The sequence below is a fragment of the Eublepharis macularius genome, chromosome 3 (genome assembly GCF_028583425.1).
Source record: "Eublepharis macularius isolate TG4126 chromosome 3, MPM_Emac_v1.0, whole genome shotgun sequence".
Taxonomy (NCBI): Eukaryota; Metazoa; Chordata; class Lepidosauria; order Squamata; family Eublepharidae; genus Eublepharis; species Eublepharis macularius.
The window spans coordinates 79,091,219-79,103,228 of record NC_072792.1 but is presented as its reverse complement, the minus strand read 5'-3'; the positions used below and the strand labels follow the sequence as shown (position 1 = coordinate 79,103,228).

The 12,010-nt window shown below is 40.0% G+C and overlaps 1 protein-coding gene across 3 annotated transcripts in view; it reads left to right on the top strand.

The window, feature by feature from the left end:
- The window catches only part of TAB3 (TGF-beta activated kinase 1 (MAP3K7) binding protein 3), a 55,953-nt gene extending 49,923 nt beyond the window's left edge, over positions 1-6,030 (top strand). For all 3 annotated transcript variants that reach the window (XM_054973458.1, XM_054973459.1, XM_054973457.1), the window contains one exon: positions 2,258-6,030. In XM_054973458.1, the coding sequence (XP_054829433.1) occupies positions 2,258-2,406 (149 nt within the window). In that variant the 3' untranslated portion in view covers positions 2,407-6,030. The remainder of the gene's footprint in view (positions 1-2,257) is intronic.
- The last annotated feature ends 5,980 nt before the right edge of the window (positions 6,031-12,010 follow it).

Sequence of the window (12,010 nt, the reverse complement as noted above, 5' to 3'; positions counted from 1 at the left end):
GAGTTTACATAATGTAAAAGCACTTAAAATCACCAAAAAACAAGTGCATATAATAAAATACAGCTGATATCAAAAAACTCGTTGTATATAAACGGGTGGGGGGGTAGCTTGGCTTTCACTATGTATCGTAAGGAAAAGAGAAGCACCCTTAGAAGTAAACTGCAAGAACCCGGGTGGATAACCACGATTAAGGGAACAAACAATATATACCATTAAAGACTCTCTTCAAAATTATATTATGTGAAATATTCTTACAGTGGCACAGTGCATATAAGACAATAAATATTTTTACAATTTCATACTTAATTCACACCAATTTACAAAGTGACTATAAGACACAAAGTCCGACCAATAATGGGAGTAGAATTGGCTCCCACAAGGTGCTGAAAGTTCAATGGGGGATTGCCAATCACGTCCATGCTGAAATGTGCAAATAGTTGCTGTTTGATTGTAGATATTTATGTTGTAGTTTTCATATTTATTGACAGATGGAACAAGGAGATGACACAACTTGAAGGACTAAGGACCCGACAAGGAACCGGTTATTTTAAACACTTGTTTCTAGACTGCATCAGGGGTCATCAGACCTCCTCCCCGTGCACTTTCAAAGCTGTAATAAAATGCATCAGTTCAATGCAAGTGACTGTTTTTTCTTGATACACAACTTACAACACATTATAAATTAACTCACCAATGCTGCCACTTTGGCAATCTCAGGCGGCATACGGCGCACTCCTCTTTACTTGGCCGTGCGCAAATATTTGGCACAGAAAGCCGACACTTAAGCAGCTGTCTTAAGGGAGCCACCCCCCAAGAAAACCCTTACAGTATTTAAAGCTATACAGTTCCAAGATGTACAGTCGTACATGATACAAATCAATGACCAAATTACATTGCTGATTAATCCAAACCAAAAATATATCAGTTACAAAACAGACCAACAGGATACATAATGTATCTATAAGAAACAGGATAAATTAAATTCATGATTTAACCCCAGTTGTTGCATGCTCTTCAGTAAATGGATCCATTTAGCTTCCCACTGTTGTAATGTTAAAGAGACCTTTGAAGTAGTACCCCTAGAAGCCACCTGTAAAACCGTATATCTAAAGTCAGACTCCTTGTGATTAAATTCTATGAAATGATCAACTAAAGGGGCATCCACTACCCTGTTCTTTATTATTGAAATATGTTCAGGGATACATACCTTGACCGGGCGGGTAGTGTTCCCCACATATAGCTTCTTGCATGGGCATATGATCAAGTAAACCACAGCCCTTGTCTGACAAGTGGAAAATGAATGTAACTTTATGATGTTATTACCGTCATTAACAATGACTTCCTTGCCTGAAAGGGACAATCTGCAAACTCCACCTGCCACAGGGAAAATGTCCCACTGTAATAGGAGGATGCTCCAAGGCGACTCGTTGGTCAGAGTGCACTAGCAAGTCCTTTAAACTGCGTGTTTTCCTAAATCCAATAATGGGGGGTCTCTCACAGCCAGGCAGGTCCTGCCAGTGCTTGTAAACAATCTTTTTAATATTATTGGACAAGGGAGTGAACTCCTGCCTGAGATTGCCAAAGCGGCAGCGTTGGTGAGTTAATTTATAATGTAAGTTGTGTATCAAGAAAAAATAGTCACTTGTATTGAACTGATGCATTTTATTACAGCTTTGAAAGTGCATGGGGAGGAGGTCTGATGACCCCTGATGCAGTCTGGAAACAAGTGTTTAAAATAACCGGTTCCTTGTCGGGTCCTTAGTCCTTCAAGTTGTGTCATCTCCTTGTTCCATCTCTCAAGAAATATGAAAACTACAACATAAATATCTACAATCAAACAGCAACTATTTGCACAGTTCAGCGTGGACGTGATTGGCAATCCCCCATTGAACTTTCAGCACTTTGTGGGAGCCAATCCTACTCCCATTATTGGTCGGACTTTGTGTCTTATAGTCACTTTGTAAATTGGTGTGAATTAAGTATGAAATTGTAAAAATATTTGTCTTATATGCACTGCGCCACTTTAAGAATATTTCACATAATATAATTTTGAAGAGAGTCTTTAATGGTATATATTGTTTGTTCCCTTAATCGTGGTTATCCACCCGGGTTGTTGCAGTGGCTTTCACTATGGACAAAGATAGCAAGTAGAGTACAGGTTCAGATTTTAAACTTTCAACACTATCATCTACTTTTATTGTTGTTCATGTTGTGTGCATTTAAAGCTAGATCTTTTTAAAAAAATCTTTCTCTACAGACCATCAGAGCAGTTCCAAACAAGCTGTGCGATCACAACCAAGAGATGAAGACTTTGAAGGAGCTCCGTGGAATTGTGATAGCTGTACCTTTTTGAACCACCCAGCACTGAATCGCTGTGAGCAGTGTGAAATGCCGCGGTATGCCTGAATCCACTAAGGGCTTTGGATTAAAAAAACATAGGCTCTTCAGCACACAGCCATAGGAAAAGGAGTCGGGGGCACCTTTCAGTCCATCTGCCAGGCATTTGCCTGCCAATCATTTTCAGATTATGAGAGAAATTCCCCTTCCACTCATGCTGCACTAAAGATTAGTATGGGAAGAAAAAATATTCTCTTATCCCACTGTGGTGAGCAAGGCTGAAAGGATACCCTAAATCCAAATGGATTTCCTCCTTGAAGAATGTATACAGGAAAGCAGGTGATTGCTGCTGTTCTAGCCCCTATAATCACACATACTGGGTAGTAACCCTAACATATATTTTTATAAGCATAGAACTATTACTTTGCGGTGTGAAGTGTTACAGGTATCCAGACAAACTGAAGAGCCAGAGCTGATGAATCTGGCCACAGCAAGCTGGAAAACAAAAGGCTCCTCCTGTGCTTCCAGATTGTAAACTACTGAAAAAGAAGACCGCGGGGCGGGGGGGGGGGATTCAAAGAGAACAAAAGGGTATTAGTAAATGCTGCTTTTTTCAGGGTAATTTAAGTCTACACGATTGCTCTTTTGAAATTGTGAATTGTGGTGAGAGGAGAGAAGTACTGTATGAGCCTTATTTATAGAGTACAGTCAGAGGTGATTTTACAATCCCTTTTGCTTGTACAGCACTCACCAAGTCGCGTTAACACTGGTAATTAAGTAATTATACCATATTACAGCAGAAAACTAGTGCTGCATGCTTTTATTAGGCCATTGTGTTTTAAAGCTAAAAGTAAAGTATGCTTTTATAAATGACGTTCCCTTAACTGTGCTTGACTACAGTGGAGCGGACGTATGCCAAATGCCGAACTATTCCAAATTTCTCTTTGGAAGACTTGAGCTCAGCCATCATTATGTATAAGAAGTGTTTGCACCCTATTCCTTAGGCCTTTCAGCTTCCAATTATGTGAAGAATTCATAATGTTTACAGCACAGAAGGTACTTTGTGCCCCCATTCTGATTTAGCTGAAAATTAGTAATCAATATTAGCTCTTCAATAAGGGTTTATTTGCACCTTGTTAATAAACCAGCCTTTATTAACTAGTAAAGTGGCATATTTTGAAATGTTGCATACTTCATTTCTTCTTTGAATTTGGTCAGTTAATTTGCATATTTCCTTCTCCAAAAAAAACCGGGTACTGTTATGCATCTGACATTATAAAAGTGGTGTTTGGTTTGAGTGCTTCAGGTTGCTGAATAAAGCATTCATTTGTAAAAGTTTCTTGGTTCTAAAGCGGAGTAATTCTAAACAGTATGTCAGAATGTTTAGGATTTTTTTTCCACTGGCAAAATACTAGGACAAATGTGCAAACAAGTGTGTTTTGAGTCACATGATCATGTAGATATTTCTCATATCTTTTGGTATATACAGATGATAATGGTAAGATGTTCAAGTTTGTTGTTCAAAATGGAGTTTATCTGGTATGATGCGGAAGTGTTAATTCATCTATTTAAACGCTAACTCCTCAGAAACTATTTAATATCAGATAGATCAAGGAGAATGATCAAATAAAAGGGATTAGTGTTGAACGTTGAGATTCTTATTGAAATTCTTCACTTGTAACTCTGTTACAAATATGACCTATGAATGTCTGAAAGAAATGTTTTAAAGTTCTCCTTCCCTTAAGAAGTATCAAAAGTTAAATAATCTAATTCTTCCTTTCTACAAACCAGAAAATAATGATCTGAAACATAAGCCAGAAAATAATGATCTGAAACACGTTAGGTAAAGTTTTTTTTTCAATTACCAGTTAAATCTTTACCTGTTCAATAACGACTATCATGATTCCATAGTTATGCATTTGTGTTTTATAAACACATGTTCCCATTTGGCACTCATTCTGCCACTGGCAGTTAAAAGTAGAAGTAGCATGTTTGAAAGGTATATACTACTTCATCACACCAGTATGACTGAGGGTGGTTTCGTTTAGAAAGGGGGAGAAAGAAAGGTTACAGGACTTGCATGCATCCTATCTGTTTCGGGTGCATTCAGCCTTAAGTGTATGCTTTCCAGAGTCAAACTCCTACAGGGCCTTTGATACACTCTCAGGGCTCTCTGCTCATACCGGTATCCCTGGTCTGTTATGTGAGTCAAAGAATGCTCAAGGCATGTGGATTTCCCCCATTGTGTGTCTACAGATTCTTTGATTCTGGTGAGAAATCAGGGAAACCATATACATATATCACTGCACACTGGATATGCAGATTTATTGTTTTGGAGACCCATCCCCTTTTGCGGTTGGCTTTCAATTATGGGTAGAAGGCAAAAATACAACTTGTTGTGGAAAATATGATAGCTGGGTAGTAATGATGATTCATACAGAAAAGCATGAAGCAAATTAGTCGTACTTATTTGTTGACACTGCAAAAAATATCTGGCTCGCTTTCTGTATAAATATCCATTCTTGCTGTACTGGCCAATTAGCAATGAAATTAATTTATAGGGGACTTGAATTTTACTGTTTGAGAGTTACATACAAGTATTGGATGTAAACTTTTACTTGGAAGATACTGGGAATAGGTGACTCAACCAAAGTGGTCTTAGATTAAGCCCAAACCAGTACTAATTTCATAGAACCTTTTGATTAATATATTCATGGCCCTTAGTATCACTTGACATATAAAATGCATTGCAATGTATACAACTTGAAAATGTGCACATCTAAGTGATGGGATTTTGAGGCCATCAGGAAATTTAAAAATGCACTACTTTTTAATAATCACTGAGCTTTCCCTTGCTAATAGTGCTTGGGTAAGTACAGTCGGGTAACCTGTTTGGACATAAAATATTCAAGCTTATGTCCAGGTTCTCCCAAATACTTCTGTTTATAAATACCTATTTTATATTTAACTGCTGTTAAGATGCTTCCCTTTCAAACATAAAAATACAAATGCTCCTCCAGGTTTTAGTCGATAGAATAGGTTATGGAAAAAGTCAGAAAATAGCAAGCCAAAAGTAAATCCTCAAGTTGGATATATGATGAACTATCAAGCTAGTTTGTTTGTGTAGAAAGGGAGGGGCTAAGAGAAAATGTTTTGTGAAATAGATCAAACTGAAGTGTGTGTGTATGTCTGTGGTATGTGTGTATTTTCCCTTATATGGCAAATGTGCAAAGCAAGTACAATTTTTAAAGAGCTGGTCTCAGTCATGCTACTATGTCACAATTTCTTTCTTTAAAAGTTGCTTTCAGTTACTGTATGTCTCCATTCTGCATGCGCTCTTCATTTACCCCCATTATGATTGATTGTAAGCTTCTTTAAAGATATTTGAATGCACATATTTTGAAATTGGAACAAAACTGCAAAATAAAAACGTGTTTTAAACAGAAGATGAAAAGATTTGATGTGCTGATTAATGGGATTGTGACTCTGGATTGACAAGCATTTAATAAAAGAAAAAAGCCGTTGTGTTGCCTAGAATGTGAAATTGGTTCATAGTACAGTATGTGAGGTAGCCAGCTGGGCTCTCCTTTCCTCTAATAGTGTTTCTCCTGATACTGTACATGCTCAGATGCAATAGTGAATCTACAGTGAAAGAAGAAAACATGCACAGAAATAAATGCATATTATAGCCAACACTGCCTCCGTGTACTATATGTGTTTCTCCAATTGCTTTAAATGGCTTTTTTTTCTTTTTGAGGTTGGGGCATTCTCATTTCTATTTATCAGAGGGGAAAGTGGGCTTCATGTTTGAGCTGATCGAAGGTCAGAAAAGTTATTGCAATATTTTGAATCTTGTAAAACCTTCGAACAGTTCTTTAAAAAAAATTGTTCTTTGAGTAGTAAAACCAGTGTATTTAATTTATTCTTTTTGCTTGATTGAAATCCTGTTAAATTTTCATTGCAAAACAAAACCATAATATTTCTAAATCATATAACTAAGGTGTTTCTTACGTTCTGAATGTGCATATGCTTTGAATGAAAACTTAGTGCAAGATGAACAATATGTAAAGGCATTAAGAGGTTGTACAAGCATGAGGCCTCCAAAGGACAATATACTGGGAGCTGAAGTTTCCTAGAAAAAAAAATAGAGAAAATACAACATCCTGAATTTGTTTTCATGTGTAGTGAGGGAGCCTTTTTAAAAAATACTATTAACTTTCTTTGACATCCAGTCACTCCTCTTAGAATGAAGTCTTTCTAGTTAACCCATAGCCATATTGTATGATGGATTTGGGAATATGTTGTGCTAAAGCCCCTTCCCAGTGATCATTTATTAAACTTGAATCTTCATCCTAGAAGAAATTAAGTGGTATCCCTGCGGGTCTTCAGTGAGATCTATTAAATTCTTTAGGGGTCACAGAGTAGTGTTTTGAAGATGTACAGGTTTTGGATTACAGCTTTAGGTACCTTTAAGACTAACCAATTTTATTGTAGCATAAGCTTTCGAGAATCAAGTTCTCTTCGTCAGATGCCTGATACAGATACATCTGACGAAGAGAACTTGATTCTCGAAAGCTTATGCTACAATAAAATTGGTTAGTCTTAAAGGTGCTACTGGACTCTTTTTGATTTTGCTACCACAGACTAACACGGCTAACTCCTCTGCAGCTTTAGGTACTACATCTTGAGTTTAGCTCCAGAACAGGTATTAATTGTGGTTGATAACTTGCTGTGATTTCAGACTCTCTTCCCTGGGGTGCAGGACAGTGAAAAAGAGAAGGTACTTTACTTTTTCAAAACGATGTTAACTGTCTGCTGTAGCCTTCAGTGTCAACATTTCAGTCATAAAGAACCAGTACTATTTGCTTCTCAGGGCAGATGTGGCAGCCATTTTTTCAGCATGGCTGAGAACAAGGTGGGCTATAAGATCAGGTTCCCACTGGCCTGTTCCGCATCACATTCAAACCACAATATTTAGTGAATGAAGACAGAAGTCCAAGGTAACTTTTCTGCTAATGGAAGGATATTTTGCCAGTCTCCATTTTACGTCCTACTGCTCTAGAATTTCCCCAGGAGCATGATATCAGATAGCTGAGCAGGCTTTTCCAGGAGAGAGAAAATCAATTACAACACCACCCCTGGGCATAAATTATTTTCAAAGGTAGAAAATAGCCTAAAGTTTTAAGCCCAACCCATCTATCAGTTTTAAGATTTACTTTGAACAATTGATGGTAAGCTTGTGACAGATCAATGAATTCTATCACAGTATTGGAGCAATGAGATAAGAAATGCAACTATATTGCACACAAATCAAGATAATTTTTAGTGTGCCAAGAGACTTTTTGACAATAATAGCTCTGTTATATTGCTGCTATTTCCAAAGTAGCTTGCAAGTTCAAAAGTTGTTAACCATGTGTTGAATGAGTCTGGGATTGGAAAATAGATATGTACGCATAAGCAGCTGTTTCTGCGGCTCTAGATTGTGGTCTGTATTTCTGCTGTCTTCTGCTGTATAGTGATAACTCTTAAAACACTAGTGAATATGTACAAAGGATCAAGGCAGAGACATACTTCTCTGATTATGGTTGCATCACCCCCTCTCCAGCTTCCACTGTCACAGAATCACTACTACAGGTGTTGGCATACTACTAGTTCAGAGATGTCTCTTTGTCTACATGAACTTGAACTGTGCTCACAAAGGGGAAGAAGTGGTCTGCAAGTTCATTGTCTCCTATTATTAAATTCATGCCAGGTGTTCATTTTCAGTTATAACAATGGTACAATTATAGCTTTATTTTACAAATTGTAAAAGAAACTAGAAATGATTATAACTTGATTCAAAGTGGTAGAAGATTAATGCTAAGAATCAACATAGTTCTATGCACTTGGTATGGTGGGTGCAGGTGGACCCCACCTCACAGACTCACAAGCCTTAAACAGCTTTTGCCACCCAGGCATGCAGAGTCCCCCAGCACATGCCACCTATCTAGTCCTCTACTACAGCAGGCAAAGAGCCCTGACCTAAATCCTCACAGGGTCCCCTTTCTCCTCTTCCAGAGGCTCCAGACAAGCAGCCAATTCCCCAATATTTACCTCCTCTCAGCTAGCTACAGCTCAGGGCTATTGGGGAAAAGGGAACCCTGAAGTTACTTTCCCTCAATATTCGCTGTCACCATTTAATTCACTAGACCCATTAGTCATGGCCTGAGCATTTGTGTGTGTGTCACATATTTTCCCTCAGTTAACAACTTTCAATCAGCCAGGGTTAAACCAAACAAAAATAAACTTTATTTACACGATGGAACATAGGACTGAACGGATTTTAAACTAAAACAGATATTGGGGTTAAACAGGAATGGTTTTAAAATAAAAGACTTAACAGCCACCTATCATTCTGCTGCCTCTCTCTGCAATGTCTCCAACCCTTCTCCCTCTCAGTCTCTCCAAAAGCCTTCTTTTTCTTCCAATGGCCCAGCATCCCACCCGCTCCCATTCACTGTCTCTCAGGAGAGGTGGAGCTGGAGCCAGTCCTGTCTGTGACACGCCACTCCTAGACGTTGTCAAATGCTGAGGTGTATTTTTAGATCTCTGCCAGTGACAATGAGGGCTGTTAGCTCCTTATATAAATACATACATATGCAAATCAGTAAACCTTTACCATAATATAAGCATTTCTCGACCTTCTACCTACCATTATCATAACTTTAGATTTTCCTTTAAAATGATCACATTAACACAATCATAACAACATACTGGTTGTGACCAGAGCATTTGTGTGTCTTATTTCCCCTCATCTAACAACTTCAGGCTAGCCAGGGTTAAAACAGAAATAAAAAAGAACTTTTCTTTACAAGATGCAGCACGAGTGAATGGTTTTAAAATTCATAAATTGTGGTTAAACAATGTTTCAGTGCAACAGCACAGCCAGCAATATCTCTACTGCCTCTCCTGAGCAGAATCCAGCCCCTTCTCTTTTGTTCTCCCTCCAACCATCTCTTAACTCCCCTTGGCCCAGCATTCTGCCTGTTCCCATTGGCTGTCTCTCAGGAGAGGTGGAGCTGGAGCCACTTCTGACTATTGCACCTGGTAACTTGAAGTTGGCCTTCAAGAGAGTCCCAGGCCCTCTGAGTAGCCTGTCTCTTAGGAAGAATGCAGGTGGAAGAGGTGGGGAGCACCTGAAGAGCCATGCCTCTTCCTGCTCTGAGATTGCTCTCTTCTGATCATTTCATCATTAATGAGGTTGGTCATCCAGTCATGAAAAGTTGGTGGGGCAGCTAATGCATCTCACCCTCTCTGGAATGGCCTGAGGAAACAGGATTAATCTGTTCACTCACCACCTCCTGATTGGTCTGTATGAGAGCTGCAGAGGAAGTGCAGCTGATGCATGTCACTGGCAATAGCTGCAACAGATAGCTACAGTTTTCCCTCCAAAATTGTCCTTTCAGATAGCCTGAGAACTTTTAGTTTCAGCCTGTTGCTCCACAGTGTTGCTTTTCGAAGCTAATTTGTTTAGGCAGGGTCATTAGGCATAATGGCTCCAAGGTTGCTTTGTAGTGAAATGGTCATCTCCATTTCAATAGACTGAAACGTAGATGACTTAGCCAGGGAGTTCTGGCAAGGAGTTGCTACACAACAGAGGTGGAGAAGAACAGAAAACCAAGGTTTTTTTCCCAAATGAAGACAAACAAAAGGAAGAACACACACTGAAGGAGCACTAGAGTGAGAAAAAAAGCCAAAAAACAGACAGAACTCCAGCAGAGTCCTGCACCTGCGAGGAGACAGAAGAAGAACTTAGGGAGAAAGGAGGAGTCCTTCCTCTCCTCAGAGGCAAGAAAGGAATTACTTAATATCCTGCCTCCAGGGATCATGGGAAAGGGAGTACCTAAGCATCAGGATGTGCTCTCCTCCTCAAATGAGAAAAGCCACAAATGGTTTGTTTCCACACCACACCCTCCCCCCCTAACCAAGCTACCTTTCTGGGAACAAAGCGTAATGCTTTATTTGTTCTAGCTAGCAGGTAGATAGATGTCAACAATTTGAAAGAGATACATATAGAGGCCTGGTGTTCTAGGGTTGCCAGGCCCCCTCAACCTCCCAGCAGAAGACAGGCCTGGCACTTACGTTTAGGGAGAGGGGGGTGCGCACGTGCAGAGCGTGCACGCCCCCACAGGCACGATGATGTCACTTCGGGAGTGACATCATTGTGCGGCTGGGCGCTGCAGAACGCACCCAAAACGGGCCGTTCAGCCACGGATCGGGCCCAGTTTTGAGGCACTGCGGAGCGCAGGAGCGTTCCTGCGCTCCACAGCACCTCAAAAACAGGCCCAATCTGTGGCAGACCAGGCCCATTTTGGGCACTGCGGAGCGCAGAAGCGCTCCTGCGCTCTGCAGCTGCTGAAAACGGGCCCGGTTTGCCGTGGATTGGGCCCATTTTGAGCACTGCAGAGCGCAGGGGTGCTCCTGCATGTCGCAGCGGCCCCAATCTGGCCAAAACGGGCCCGATCCTGGTGGCTGCAGTGCACAGGAGTGCACCGCGGGGGAGCGCACAAGGAAGGTGCACCCCCCCTGCTGCTCAGGTAAGGGGTGTGGGGTGTGGGGAGCGGAGGCAGGAGATCCCCCACCCCCACCAGGGGTCTGGGGTCCCTATGGTGATCTTATGCCTGTAGAAAGACTTGGGGACAGGGAAAGAAACACAAATCCAGACTTTAATCCACATGCCAGTAAAAAAGGCTGAACACACATGCCTCAAACAGATTGTGATAGATCAGTTATTAGTAAGGATGATGTATCTCTGTGAAAAAGATGGCCCGACTCGGGATCTCAGAATGTCTAATATCAAATCATGTCCTTTTCTAAGTGGTTTGTTGGTTTCAGGAGCAGGAAAAAGACAGGCAACATCTCAGGTGTAAAGGAAAAAAGGGATGGGGTATCTACTTTTAAACAAAACATGTCTTTTGTGCTAAATCCTATAGCACTTTACATCTTACTCTAATGCTTGAATAATTTCTCAGTCTGTCAGACTTCTGGTATCAGATTCTGGCAGGTGTACAGAAGTGTGCATAATAATTGTTTTTGCCAAATTAAGAGTTAAATTATTTTCTATCACTATTAATATTTGGCAAGAATTTCTATTTCAATTTGTGAAACCTGAAAATTATATTTATTTTAAACTTGCCTTTTTAAAAACTGCAGGTGTCCGCTTGAGAGAGATTTCTGGAAGTTGGACTTGAAATACATTGCTTCAGGTTCTTATACCATGTTTGATTGTATTCGGTGATACAAGAGTTGTTGTTGCTGCTTGCTTTTGCATTCTGTTCAGATCCATCATCTTGACAAACAACATGAAAAGAGATGTTTAACAAAAGAGATGTTTAACAAAAGCAGCTGCTATGGTTAGCTCAAGGTATCAGATGGACCAAATTCCCTCCAGCCAGATCAGGGCCACACTCTGATATTTAATACATGTAATTTTTACTTTACTTAGATACTAAAAAAGAAAAGGTAGACATTTTTCTGACAGCTTTGCAAATTACATAAACATGAATTATGTGTATTAAGTGAGTATGCTAAATTGGCACTGCACACATTACCATGTAAGCCCTAATATACATCACCATTACCTGGCAAATTCCAGGCCACTGCCACTTTCACTTCCAGCAAACTGCAAAGCCCT